This window comes from Lepidochelys olivacea, assembly GCF_965140295.1.
Source record: "Lepidochelys olivacea isolate rLepOli2 genome assembly, chromosome: 8".
NCBI classification, from domain to species: domain Eukaryota; kingdom Metazoa; phylum Chordata; order Testudines; family Cheloniidae; genus Lepidochelys; species Lepidochelys olivacea.
The window spans coordinates 31,924,400-31,938,954 of NC_140418.1; the positions used below are offsets into that span (position 1 = coordinate 31,924,400).

The following is a 14,555-nucleotide window of genomic DNA, read 5'->3' on the forward strand; positions in this document are numbered from 1 at the left end:
CTTTCAAATGGCCACCTAATTGAGGGTTGTCTGTGGCCTCAGTACCATTGAGAATAGGAGATGGCAGCCATTTTGCAAATGAATGGTTCTTCATGAAATTATCTGACTATTATTCTTCAGTTGCTGCTGAAGAAGCTTTCAGCTAAAAGGAACAAAGGCAAAAATGACCATTAATCTCTCGAACATTTCTTCAAATGTAGCCTATGCATACATTCTCAGTGAGTTTTAACTGTATGGGAAGAATGATAGGTCTGTGTTCTTCTATTACGATTGTTAGAGACAGATACACACATGGACAAAGGTCTGAGACAGGGTGCTAAATTTCTTAACTTGTGTGGTGGCAGGTATGGACCCCTCTGTAAGGAAATTCCAATTTAAGGATCATACGGTTCTGCCACCTTCTCAGGCCTCACTCTGAATCTCTGTTGCATTTGGAGATTTAAAATGGAATCTAGCTCATCTGATGTCCTTTACTTTCCATTCTTATTTGTTAGGTAGTTCAAGGGCATTAAGGCAGGAATACATGCCAGAAAGAGATCACTTGAAACTGTCCCCCTCCCTCTCTGCCTGTAACCCCACCCCGAACAAGCAAGCATAAAATAGTTACAGTATTCCCAGTTAGACAAGAAAGCAAACCATTGTCTTCTCCCTGCCCCCCCCCCCCCCCCCGTCCCCCTAGACTTCTTGGCCTTTAGCTTACAGTGTAGGCAAGACTGAGTTATTAACCCTGATCAACATTTAATGCTCATATTTCTTATGTAGTTTTGACATATCTTTAGAACTCCTCAGCTGCTTGTGTCTTTTGTTGGCGGCTGAACCCCCCCCCCCCCAAAACGTTGATTCTTGCCTGTCAGTCATGTGCACACTATGTGGAAGTTCAAATGGTGCAGAGATTCAAGTTATTCTCAGCGAGTGTGTGTTTGGATTTGTGCGTGCGCACACACATTTTCTCTCTCAATTCACATATGAGATGACTCAGGTGTTTGGTAATGTAATCTTGTAGCCAAAGTGCAGGACTGGGAATTGATTGATCAGAATTTTTCTGGCTTTGACATAAAAATCATGTCACTCTGGGCTATTCATTTTAATTCTCTGCCTTGGTTTCCCCAGCTGCAAAACAGCAGTATTTCTTCCCTACATTACAGCTGTGTTGTGAGGATAAATCCATAAAATACTTAGGGAAGACTCAGAGAATCAGTGAAGAGCAGCATAGAAATGCTTATAAATAAAAAAGTCACATAGTTTGTTGCGTCTGGTTTAGGGCTTTCCTGGCCAATCACTACTACTGTTTGATACCTGCTAGGTGATGTTTGGGCAGCTTCTAGCAGACAAGTGGCTACCTCACAGAAACTACCGTCACAGTTTGCAGTTTCAGCAGACACACCCAGGACTGAACAGGTAAACAGAGATGGAACTGCCATCTTTCCCATAGAGGTGGCCAGTCCTGAGGCACATTGTGTGTAGCACAGTTTACACTATTGCTGCCCCTGCTCTTTTCTTGGTAAATAAGGGTGTCATAAATATAAAGGGAAGAGTAACCACCTTTTTGTGTACAATGCTATAAAATCCTTTCACCTGTAAAGGGTTAAGAAGCTAAGGTAACCCCGCTGGCACCTGACCCAAAATGGCCAATGGGGGGGACAAGATTCTTTCAAATCTGGAGGGGGGGAACAAAGGGTTTGCTCTGTCTGTGTGATGCTTTTGCTGGGAACAGATCAGGAATGCAGCCTTACAACTCCTGTTAAGTTAGTAAGTAATCTAGCTAGAAATGCGTTACATTTCCTTTTGTTTAATGGCTGGTAAAATAAGCTGTGCTGGATGGAATGTATATTCCTGTTTTTGTGTCTTTTTGTAACTTAAGGTTTTGCCTAGAGGGATTCTCTCTGATTTGATTCTCTATGTTTTGATTATGTTTTGATGTTATGATAGGGATTCTCTATGTACCTTACGCTGTAAGGTATTTACCATCCTGATTTTATAGAGGTGATTCTTTTACCTTTTCTTTAAATAAAATTATTCTTTTAAGAACCTGTTTGATTTTTCATTATTCTTAAGATCCAAGGGTTTGGGTCTGTGTTTACCTGTATAAATTGGTGAGGATTCTTATCAAGCCTTCCCCAGGAAAGGGGGTGTAGGGCTTGGGGGGATATTTTGGGGGAAGATGTCTCCAAGGCTCTTTCCCTGTTCTTTGTTTAAAACGCTTGGTGGTGGCAGAATACTGTTCAAGGACAAGGCAAAGTTGGTACCTTGGTGAAGTTTTTAACCTAAGCTGGTAAGAATAAGCTTAGGGGGTCTTTCATGCAGGTCCCCACATCTGTACTCTAGAGTTCAGAGTGGGGAAGGAACCCTGACAAAGGGGTTTTAGGATCCACTGTTGTGCCTCATTCCCACAAATCCTCTTAAACATCTCTCTGCTACTCTCTTAGGAATGTGTATGAGTTCCCTATTGCCTATGAGTAGTATTACCTGGCAATAACTTCTTGGTGCTACTAGCACCTGAGGATGTGGTGGCAGTCACACTTCTCAAGCATCCTGTGCCTTATCCTGAGCAAAGCCATTATTTCAGATTGTTTCCTAGTTTAGAATCCAAAGTCTCTTAAAAAGTAAAGGAGGCAGAATTTGCGAAAAGGCTTTGTACAGTGCTCAGATAGATTTCAGGGGGTAACAGAAAAAGCAGATTTCCCTACTGAAATGTGAGCCCTTTCCTTCCGACGCATTGCTTTAATGGCACTCTGGGAACAGTGGTGTGATGAAAAGGTTGCAATTCTCACCTAAAACTGATCATCAGGACAGAACTCCCACTTTTTCCCCATCGCTGCCAGATGGTACCCTCTGCTCAGATACCCTGACCACAGCCCTGGTATCAGGATTGACTCCTCTCTCTTCTTTCCCTATCCATATCCACGCTCTCCTGAAACTGTGATGAGGGGGGTTCCCACAGTGGGGGATGAGGTCCCTGGATCCAGCCCTGTGTGTTTGCACGAACACCAACCATCCCTCCTAGAAAGTCAGAATCCACCCCTGGATCAAGCATCACGCTTAACAAGGGAATAACACTTTTACCTAACCCCAGCAAAGCCAGGAGTTCTGCTCCTTCCCTAACACGGAGTCAGATTCATGTGCCTCTTCCCTGGGTTCCCCAACCTCCTCACTAGGCATTTCCCCTGCCCCAGGGCCAGGACCAGGGTCAGGTGCTTCTGTTGGGGATCCCTCAATTGTGAACCACCCCACCCAAAGGAGCCCAGTGTCTCCTTCTGGCCCTGCCTCCTGGTGACTGGCCTAGGTGGAACTGAAAGGGGCAAGGCCTGAGCCTGTTTTGGTGGACTAAAGTCTCCGGCCTATCCACAGACTGTGCTCAGATCTTGTATACCCGCCATTTTCGGTACGGATCCCACAGACCATGTACGTTGTCAATTTTTCCTTTACCACGTCACTACAATCCATCCTTCACTTTCAGTTTCCACTGCAGAAGCCTTGTCTCAGTTGACTGCTACAGCCTGCCATCATCATCACCCTGACCCAGGGGCATCATCCTGGTGTCTCCCCCACCCAGGCATGCAGGTTGGGATACAGCTTTTATAGTGTGTTACTGTGACATTCACTGGAGTTCATATGTTTTTATGAAGGCGTTTAACCCTTCCTTATTTGAAATTCCACATCCCCACTACTTTTGGGGTGCCCCATTTTTCATAGGCTAACTCATTAGTTCCCCTTGTAGTCATTAACATTTATGACATCTTATCACCATAGTCACGGGCAGTTACCTTAAGAAAGTCTCTAACATTTCACCCTGACTATCAATGGTCATCTTGTGGTGTCTACTGACATAGATATTATTATCCAAATGCAGCAGTTATTTTTGAACCATCAGCATATCACAAACATAGACACAAACTCAGCAGATTTATTATTAACTTACTCATGCAAATTTATCTTTATAATATAGCTAACTTCTCCTAAGTCCAAAGGCCTAATTTGGCTCATCTAAATAGCCCTGAGATGTGTAGGCCCTGTGTTACAAAATTAATTAATCCTTATGTTTCACCTCTGCAGCCACTTGCTCTCTAGGTCTAGGTTCCTCGATTGCGTACAGCGGCAACACAGCACCGTTGCAGGTCAAGTCAACACATGAGGTTTGGACTTCAGGCTAGATTATGCCATTGATTTCTTATCTGCATTAAAGCAAGTAGTGAGTTCTGGTTCGATAGCAATGGAATCTACATGGTTCATAGTTCACAAGGCCTTCTGCTAGCCTCTTGGCACAGCCCTGGCTCAGATACATACATGGGGGAGGGGGAGGAACTAGCTCAGGGAGTTTAAGACAATAATCAGTTAAACACAACAAAAACTCTCATTTCCTGCTTTTAAAAAAATGCAGCAGGTTGTTTTCCTCGTTCTTGATTTTTAAAGGAAGTCAATTCTCTCTGTCTATGGACTATTTTAAAATCAAAGGGAAAGGAAGTGAGGGCAGGAGTGTAGGAGCAGTCATAGTGGCTCATGAGCAGCATCTGCATCTGTATGCCTGTCATCTCAGGCAGTGTGCGAGTAACTGTATCAGAGGATACAGAATTAATGTCTCCCCTCCCCCAAATATCTTTAGTGAAGGAAGTTGTGCCCGAATAAAACCAGAAGCAGCTACAGCCACAGCTATTCATAGCACAGTTCATACTTAGGGGCTCATGCCCCAGAACAGAGTCCTGTTTGCAAGCATCTGCCAAAGATGCAGTTCAGGGGGACACAACCAAAACCATGGCCACTGGCATCAAGATAGAAATGCCAATGGTGGCAGCTTTTGGAGCCTTTTGACAAAGCTCTGGAACACGTGAACCAATGGTAACAACCCCCAGCCAGCAAAAAGACTGCAAACCAGTTGCTAGAGCCATGACAACAAGGACCTGGTCTCTCACTCTTTGAAACCAATAGTAAAACACCAATTGTCTTCAATGGGAGCAGGATCTCATCCTCTGACAGGGAGTGGGCTGTAATGATCCCAATCACTCTGTTCGTGCAATTTCTGTGATGACTGAACTTTTCCCACAGTCGGAGGAGAGCATATTAACCCCATCAGTGTTCTCAGAGCAGATCAATATTAATTTAATTCTTCAACTGCTGCCACTATATTTACATGTTCTCAACAGTAATTAACTGCTGCACTGCGGCCAGACCTACTGGCTGTGTTCAATAAATGAGTATCTTCTCTGCTGTGAAATGTAGTTGCCTTGTGGTAGCACAGAAGTAGGCAGCCATGTTAAATGCAGCAAAGGGGTTAACACCATGAATACTGTTTCATAGTGTATAAGAATAATAATTTTGGTGCTATATTAGCTGATAGGATAGTGATGCAACAAGTCAGTACCAACCTCTGAAGAAACCAGCAATAGTTACTGAGGCCTGGAACAATGCTAGCCAATTAGACTGCAGTATGCAAATAAGAGTTCCCCCGTTGGCTGCAGCAAGGTTCAGCAAGGTATTTTTCTGAACCTTTCACTGCACCTGCCATGTAGGGCATTAACTAAAAAACCAGTACTGCTATGCTTCTCAAGTGCAGTGCCATGTCAGAGATTTTCACTTATCTTCGTTGGAGATGCTCTGAACGTATGCAACAATATATATGTAGACTGGCGAGGTGAACATCAGCATTTATCAAATCACAAGCAAATATTTATCTCTTGACTCTGTAAATCTCCAAACTCATCTTGGCAGAAATAAATGTTTGGCCTATTACGTCCATATGCCATACATAGAAATTCATTAGAGCTTGGCATGTCTTTGTACTTCGAGGTCTGCTTTTACGAGACTTATGCTGTGGGTTCATGTGTGTCAGAGGGTTCTTCTGCCTGCCACTCTTATACATTGCACATGACACAATCAAAGGCTGCAATTGTCACCTATGTACAGAACCTGGTTTCCCCAATTCTGTGGAATGGTTTTATTTCACAAAAAGCTGTCAGCGTCAATTTCTTAGCCAAGAGAAAAACCTTGTTCTCCTAGTCTCAAAGAATAATGAATATGGGTATTATAGGAAACACTGTCTCCCCCATTCTGCCTAGCACCCAATTACTATTTCCCACCAGTGTACAGCAACAGGAGCTGGTCTCCTATCACCCAACATCCCCTTCTCCCACACCTTTTCTCCATATGGACAGGCTGATCTGTTATGCTTTCCTCCTGGACAGGGTCCAATATGTGTCAGGAGGAATTCTGAAGTGAGTTAATTTCCATCTGACTTTCCTTGTGGCATTTCTTTATAATTAATTTAGCTCTTTGTGACGATTCACTTTAGAGCACTTACATTTCTAATGTTGTTTTTCATAACGGGTGACTCACTGTGTAGACTCGTGTGTGGTTTCATGTTTGAACGATGTGACAGGAGCAATTGCTCATTGATTTTTGGAAAGCAACAACTTTATTTACTTCAAGAATTCTCCTAGTTTTTTCACTGGGTTTTTCAAAGCACACCTTGAAGAGATTGTTTCCTCTTACCCCATCACAGAGCATCGCCGTGGAAACACCAGAAGCTGCTTTTGAGGGTAATTAACATTAGTAAATTATTGGTTTATTTGTAGCGGTCTTGAATGTTGTAGTTTCACCTCTCTGAAGAACGTGATCTCTTAATCTTTTAATCTCACTCATTTTGCTCTTCATTTCTTCTCCCACTCCAATCTGTTCACTTCCTCTCTCGTGCTGCCCATATTCCTCTGCTGCTTGGTCTCCTTCTTGTCTGAATCTGTTCCTCAGCCACCTAGTTGTCATCTCTCCCTATTCCTCTGAACACTCTGTGGTTTTATTTTGTGGTTTTTGGCTGGCAGCTCCAGTCCATGCTAACAGCTTTTGTTTCTTTCTCTGGTGTAGGATTAGCTCCCAGGAGCGGCAGCTAGTTTGGCTCCTCCTTGTTTCCATTGAAGAGCCTGGAAGCTTGTATAAGAAGCTGGAAATAAAGTGGAGACCCAGAACCACATGAGCAACTAGCTCTTCATAGGTACCAGCACCAGGTGCTTGGCACCAGTTACTCATGACTACAGTAATTGCCCTGTAATTATTGGTGTGCATGTTACTCCTGCCCTGGTGGATGTGGGAGCATGTTTCTGATCAGGGATGCCTGATGATGTTTGCATAGAGCAGTGCATCTCCAATGCAAGAAAAGTCAATGCAAAGACATCGACCTCCACCAGAATTAAAAATCCCGGTGTACGTAAAGCTCTGAATAGACTGAGATTTTGTTACCTCAGAGACACCTGTGTGAAGCAGCTGTTGTTCTGCAAGGAGATGGCTACAGAGACCTACCATCACCCTCCCTGCCCTGGAGTGCTGGGAGATGCAGTGAACACCAGGTTTTGTTTGTTGTTGTGTTAGAATTAGGTAATATTTAAATAAAAATGGTTTAAATGTTTAATACAAACTCTGTGTACCTTAAGGAGAACTGTATGGCCCCCATGCTTTCCCTGGTCCTCAGACAGGTATGCTCCTCCGGGCCAATGCAGCTTGGAGAAACCCAGAGTTAGACTATCAGCTGGTAGGATCTGTCAGTGCCAGGATCTCAACTATGGGACAACTTGCCAGAAGAGCTCAAGTGTGAATGACAATAGGTGCAAATAAAAAACACCTTTGTGAGCTCACAAATACACTACTATATATCCCAGCCACTTGACACACCCCTATGGAAGGGGAAACAGTGCAGTAACATGATTTCTGTTGTCAGTTCAGATGTGCCTTCAGTGAGGGTTGTGCTTAGATACCAAGATCCTATTTCTAAAAAAGATGCTCCACTAAAAAGCACAAGTGCTCCTATTTTAAGTTGTCAAACAAATAAAATTCTCCATTTTCCATGAATGGATTGTGATCAAGCACTAAATGAAAGCTGTCTACTGATGCACACAAGGGATGTAAATATATATATGCATTCAAGAAATGCAGGGTAGGAACCATTTGAATATTAACTCTCCAAATGCTTTATCCGCAGTAAAAATGGCTTTTTAGTACTTCTGATTTTCAGATGCATTGAGCTTTGAATTTGATGAAATCTTCATTCAGAAGTTACAGGAAAGCAAAGGAAACCTCTTGGGACAAAATACTTTAGTCTGCAATGTAAGAATGAATTTCTTCAAACAAATGCAATATTTGCACAGATGCTGCCTTACTCTAAGACACCATCTGTGAATACCAAATGAATTCTTCTTCTGACAGGTACCTGATAAGGCATTAACTCTTTCTCTACCTCCCCTTCCCCATGTTCAGTGCAAACCTAGCAATATATGTAATTTAATGTAGCGCAATATTATGTCCTGGATCAAATTTTTGGAAAAAAAATCTCACCAAGAAAAATCTGACACTCATAGGTGTTTGCTTCAATAATATGCTGTTTTTAATATCCTAAAAGTGTGGCGTCTCTCACACATGCACACTTTATGAGTTGCACAGAATTAGGTTATCAGCAACTGCATTTCCCATGCATCTGACATGTCAGAGTGTATGGAGAGTGGCCGTGTTGAAATTTACTATCTGCTTCCCCCTCCCCTGCCACCTCTCTCCTACCCCCCTTGCACACTTATTTCCTTTCCCTGGGTCCCGTGCATCAGAAGAGTTTAAGAGAATGTTATTTTCTACCTTTTTATAAGACAATATTAATCATCAGGAGAGTGCATTCCACACAGCTGCAACTTTGACAGCTAGTTCACTATCCATTTTCCACTGAGTAGATTTTCATTCATTGATGATTGGTACAGAGCCCAGATCCCTAGCATCCTCCCAAGACCCTTACTATGTCTACAGAACTGTAGTTTAGTATGCACTGGAAGAGATGCATTGATGCTTTCTCTGTAGACCTACAGGCTGCTGGTTGGAGCCATAAGGGAAAGAGAGGAAGAATTAGCCTGTGTGTTTATGTGGCTGTGCTCCAGTAAATATTTTGATGCATCTGCTGTCAGCTCTGGTCTGAGGGAATCTATCTAGCATTTAAATTTTGATGGGGAGCTGTTTTGAATAATAACAGTGCAGCCGGCTGTGAGTCAGTGCATGTGTGTTGACTGAAAAAAAAAAAACCCTCAGCTTTCAGCAAGCGTTAAGCTTTGAGCTGCAGTGCTTTGCTTTTACCCTCCTCCTTTCTTTTTTCTTTTTTCCCCAAATAGATTTTGGTTCATTGGGGGCTGGTGGGAGGAACAAAAAAAAAAAACCCCTCAAGTTGCTGTTGCAATGGGTGCAGTAATGGGTACATTCTCTTCTCTACAAACCAGACAAAGACGACCCTCAAAAGGTAAGGATTTCCTCTTTGCTTTTTCTGCCTCTTTTGTGTATTTACTAACATCGGGTTTGACAGCAGAGGGGGAAAATCATGAACATGTGCCACTTGAAACCAGCCCATCACTATTTATGTGAGGTCTAATTTACAGAGGAGGATGGGAGTGGGCTGTTAAGGGGCTTGGGGGGTTACATGGGCAAGATAGTATTTGCTCTAGGTATTTTGGGGGGGAAAGAGGGTGCCTGTTACACCTTCTGAAATAAGGCAATCCTTCACACAGATGTGTACGGAGTAGAACTCAGCCGTTTCACATGCAGAGCACTTGCAGAAGAGACCTGTTTTCTTCCCAATTCCATGCTTTGTAAATCTACTAGGCAGGGAATCAAATATATACATATGGCAAATTCTTCCAGCTGCCTTGTACTTTCAAAAAAAAGTTACCATCAGAGGGACTGTTGTATTTTTAATAATCCGACTATGAAACATTGCCACAGCATGTTTTATGTTAATTATCTGGAGGGAAAAGATAGAGGATTTCTTCACAAGAAGGGGAAGGAGAAGAGGCTCAGAGCAGAGAAGAAAGCAAGCAGCAATCCAGGGATTTTTAATCCTTAAATCCACATGTCCAGAATCTAAAATGCTGTTTTTTCAGGAACTCAGTAATGTTGAGAGGGTACTTATTTGCTCAGTCTGTGCTCCATTCCTTTCATGGAGTTATTTAAAAAATTCCAGGGTTCTGCTAAACAAAAAGTTGAAAGCACGGAAGGGGGCGGGACTGAAAAATATACAATGTGTATTGTAAAAAGCCTCAAACTTTAGGGAGTCTTTTTGCTATTGGAATATAGTTCAGAGCTGAAGCACTGCAATTAATAGTCCATCAGCATTTCTAGGGTAAATCTGAACTTCCACTGGATTTGTAGCTCAGCCCTGATGTATGCTTGGAGTGGAAGTTGACATACAATTTCCTAGCTTTGATCATGAGGCAAAATAAAAAAAATACTTAGAACAAATCAAATGGGTTTTATCAAGCTATCACTGTAAAGGGATATGGGGGTGAGGAGAGGTAGGGTGCAGAGGGTTTGGGAGTGGATTGGAGTGGGAGGTGATCATTTTAAGTTTGCAAACAAATGTAAAATTGTAGAACCGTTTCTTGTACAAGACAGCTAAATGGACTTTGGCGCTATTGACTAGACAGAGTCAATCATCACTTTTACTAAGCGCCTGTGGATGGATTGCATCTCCTTTGTCTTTGCTATTGATAATGAGGCCATAATTGTATAGCATCTAGATGTTGAGTCACACATCTAAACCTCTGGAGTCAATATGTGTTTAGGCACAGCAAGATACAGATGTACCGAACATGCTGTGTTGAGTATACCAACTTCTATGACAACATGGCCTTCTTAACCATTTTCCAGCTGCACCTATTTGCGTCTGAATCTGAATCTTCCGTGCAGTGTAAGATATCACTTAGGGCACAAACAAGGCTCCACCACCCCTGTGTTTCAGGCTGTTTGCCAGAATGGTTACCTTGTTGTGTTTCTATAACTTAAATTTATCCCAAGGAAAGGTGCTTGGTGTATCGCTCAACCCCCAACCAGTGGGCTGCTTTTCATTGGGTCCATGCCTTTTGACCTGTCCAGTTTGGGTAGCCCTACCAGGAGTTAAAACTCCTGCTTGCATAGCTCTCTGGTCACTAGGACACAAAAGACTTCCTGCCACATCAAGGTGCAGTCGCCAGGGAAGGAATTTGTATCTAAATATAGGTAATTTGTTGCTGAATCTATATGTTCCTTATGACAGCTTGTGGTTGGCTTTTCTCTAGTGGGTGGCTAGAAATTGCTTGTTGTTTGAATTCATCATCAGTAAAAATCCAGCATCTGGTCACATACAATAACATTTACAGTGGAACTCAGTCTTACTGATATCTGCTGGAAGTGATCCTTTAGCGATATGTACCAAAACCTGCTTTCATAGAGCCATTTCTGATTTGGTGCCAATGTGTTCTCCTCTTGCTTTCACTAGTAAGCGTGGCACCCAGTTGTAAAGAGCGGGTCAGAAGTAATTCCTTTTAATTTTCTTGACTATTTTCAAAGCCAGCATAGAATTTCACACCTTTAAGTTTCTGGGTACCACTCAGCTGCAGGTAGAGAACAATGCAGCCTGTGGGACTGCTAATTGCAGCTGATTATAATAACCTGATGGACAGAGCCAGTTCAGACAGTCCTGCCAAACTGGCAGCTGCAGGATCCCCCAGCTCATTGAGGACTACATTAGGGACAAGTAGAATGGACAGTGCGATGTTTGTAATTCCCAAATCTGTGCTAGATGGTGCTGTAGGCTGTCCCCACTAAGCGCATTAAGTTGTCGGAGTGTGTCGGAGCCTAGTACCGAGGCTAGCTTTGATTTTCGGAGTGTTGCACTGTGGGTAGCTATCCCACAGTTCCCGCAGTCTCTGCCGCCCATTGGAATTCTGGGCTGAGCTCCCAATGCCTGATGGGGTAAAAACATTGTCACGGGTGGTTTGGGGTACATGTCATCAGTCCCCCCCTCCCTCTGTGGAAGCAATGGCAGACAATAGTTTCATGTCTTTTTTTCTGTGCGGGCGCCATACTGCTTTCAGCAGACGGTGCAGTAGGTCTGCAAACCATCGTTGTCATCCATCGCTTCCGCTGGTGGACTCACAGGGCTGCTTCCGCTGAAACTCTGCTCAGCTGCTCTTGTCTTGCCATACCACAGCAAGTGTGCAGTCCGCTCAGCTGTTGTGTCCTGGCAGCAAAATTGGTCATCCAACCACAGCTTCCCCTGGAACTCTGCTCTCCTGCAGATGCCATATCATGACAAGCATGGAGCCAGCTAAGATCATGACTGCAGTTATGAGTATTGTAAACACCTCACGCATTATCAAGCAGTATATGCAGAACCAGAACCTGCAAAAGCAGGCAAGGAGGCGATGGCAGCACGGTGATGAGAGTGATGAGGACATGGACACAGACTTCTCTCAAAGTACGGGCCCCAGCAATTTGGCCATCCCGGTGGCAATGGGGCAGGTTCATGCCGTGGAACACTGATTCTGGGCCTGGGAAACAAGCACAGACTGGTGGGAAGGCATAGTGTTGCAGGTCTAGGATGATTCCCAGTGGCTGCAAAACTTTTGCATGCATAAGGGCACTTTCATGGAACTTTGACTTGCTTTCCCCTGCCCTGAAGCACAAGAATACCAAGATGAGAGCATCCCTCACAGTTCACAAGTGAGTGGCGTTAGCCCTCTGGAAGCTTGCAACGCCAGACAGCTACCAGTCCGTCGGGAATCAATTTGGAATGGGCAAATCTACTGTGGGGTCTGCTGTGATCCAAGTAGCCAATGCAATCACTGAACTGCTGCTATCAAGGGTAGTAACTCTGGGAAATGTACAGGTCATAGTGGATGGCTTTGCTGCAATGGGATTCCCTAACTGTGGTGGGGCCATAGACGGAATGCAGATCCATATCTTGGGACCAGATTACCAAGGCAGCCAGTACATAAACCGCAAGGGGTACTTTTCAGTGGTGCTGCAAGCATTGGTGGATCACAAGGGACGTTTCACCAACATCAACATGGGATGGCCAGGAAAGGTACATGACGCTCGCATCTTCAGGAACTCTAGTCTGTATGAACAGCTGCAGCAAGGAACTTACTTTCCAGACCAGAAAATAACCCTTGGGGATGTTAAATGCCTATAGTTATCCTTGGGGACCCAGCCTACCCCTTAATGCCATGGCTCATGAAGCCATACACAGGCATCTTGGACAGTAGTAAGGAGCAGTTCAACTATAGGCTGAGCAAGTGCAGAACGGTGGTAGAATGTGCATTTGGACGTTTAAAAGCACGCTGGCGCAGTTTACTGACTCAGCTAAACCAATATTCCCATTGTTATTACTGCTTGCTGTGTGCTCAACGATATCTGTGAGAGTAAGGGGGAGACGTTTATGGTGGGGTGGGAAGTTGAGGCAAATTGCCGGGCCGCTGATTACATGCAGCCAGACACCAGGGCGGTTAGAAGAGCACAGGAGGGCGTGCTGCGCATCAGAGAAGCTTTGAAAACCAGTTTCATGGCTGACCAGGCTACTGTGTGACAGTTCTGTTTTTCTCCTTGATGAAAACTCGCCCCCTTGGTTCACTCTACTTCCCTGTAAGCCAACCGCCCTCCCCTCCCCCCTTTGATCACCACTTGCAGAGGCAATAAAGTCATTGTTGTTTCAAAATCATGCATTCTTTATTAATTCATCACACAAATAGGGGGATAACTGCCTAGGTAGTCCGGAAGGGGTGGGGGGAGGAGTGAAGCACCAGGTGGGGTAGGGGAGGAGGGAAAGACAAGGCCACACTGCACTTCAAAACTTATTGAATGCCTGCCTTCTGTTGCTTGGACAGTCCTCTGGGGTGGAGCGGTTGGGTGCCCACAGCACCCACCCCCACCGCGTTCTTGGGCATCTGGGTGAGGAGGCTATGCAACTTAGGGACGAGGGTGGTTGGTTACATGGAGGCTGCAGTGGCGGTCTGTGCCTTTCCTGCACCTCAACCATATGCCAGAGCATATCAGTTTGATCCTCCAGTAGCCTCAGCATTGCATCCTGCCTCCTTTCATCACGCTGCTGCCACCTCTCCTGTTGTTCCAGCCATCTATCCTCTTGCGCGTCCCTCATGTCCTCATGTTCATTTTGTGCTTTCCTGGACTCTGCCATTGTCTGCCTCCAGGCATTCTGCTGGGCTCTTTCAGTTTGGGTGGACTGCATGAGCTCAGAGAACATTTCATCGCGAGTGCAGTTTTTTTTGCCTTCTTATCTGTGCTAGCCTCTGGGATGGAGATGCTAGTTGCAGCGTTGAAACATTTGCAGCTGCGGGAGGAAAAAAAGGGATTAAAATTGAAAAAGACACATTGGCCATTTAAAAGGAGGGGCTGATGTTTTTGGGTTAACGTGCAGCACAAACCCAACTTAACCCCCCCCACACACCCAATTCTCTGGGATGATCGCTTCACCCCTCCCCCCACTGCGTGGCTAACAGTGGGGATGATTTCTTTTCAGCCACAGGCAAACAGCCCAGCAGGAATGGCCGCCTCTGATGTCCCCTTAATAAAATTCCCCTATTTCATTCAGGTGACCATGAATGATATCACTCTCCTGAGGATAACACAGAGAGATAAAGAATGGATGTTGCTTAAATGCCAGCAAACACCGGGACCACACACTGCCATGTTTTCTTATGCAATGATTCCAGACTACGTGCTACTTGCCTGCCATGGTAAAGTGTCCTACCATGGAGGACGCAATAAGGCTG

General features: G+C 44.4%; 1 protein-coding gene across 2 annotated transcripts in view; it reads left to right on the forward strand.

Annotated features, from left to right (window-relative positions):
* The first annotated feature begins 9,147 nt into the window (after positions 1 to 9,147).
* The window catches only part of KCNIP1 (potassium voltage-gated channel interacting protein 1), a 552,728-nt gene continuing 547,320 nt past the window's right edge, over positions 9,148 to 14,555 (forward strand). For both annotated transcript variants that reach the window (XM_084636953.1, XM_084636954.1), the window contains exon 1: positions 9,148 to 9,250. In XM_084636953.1, coding sequence (XP_084493079.1) covers positions 9,190 to 9,250 — 61 coding nt within the window. In that variant the 5' untranslated portion in view covers positions 9,148 to 9,189. The remainder of the gene's footprint in view (positions 9,251 to 14,555) is intronic.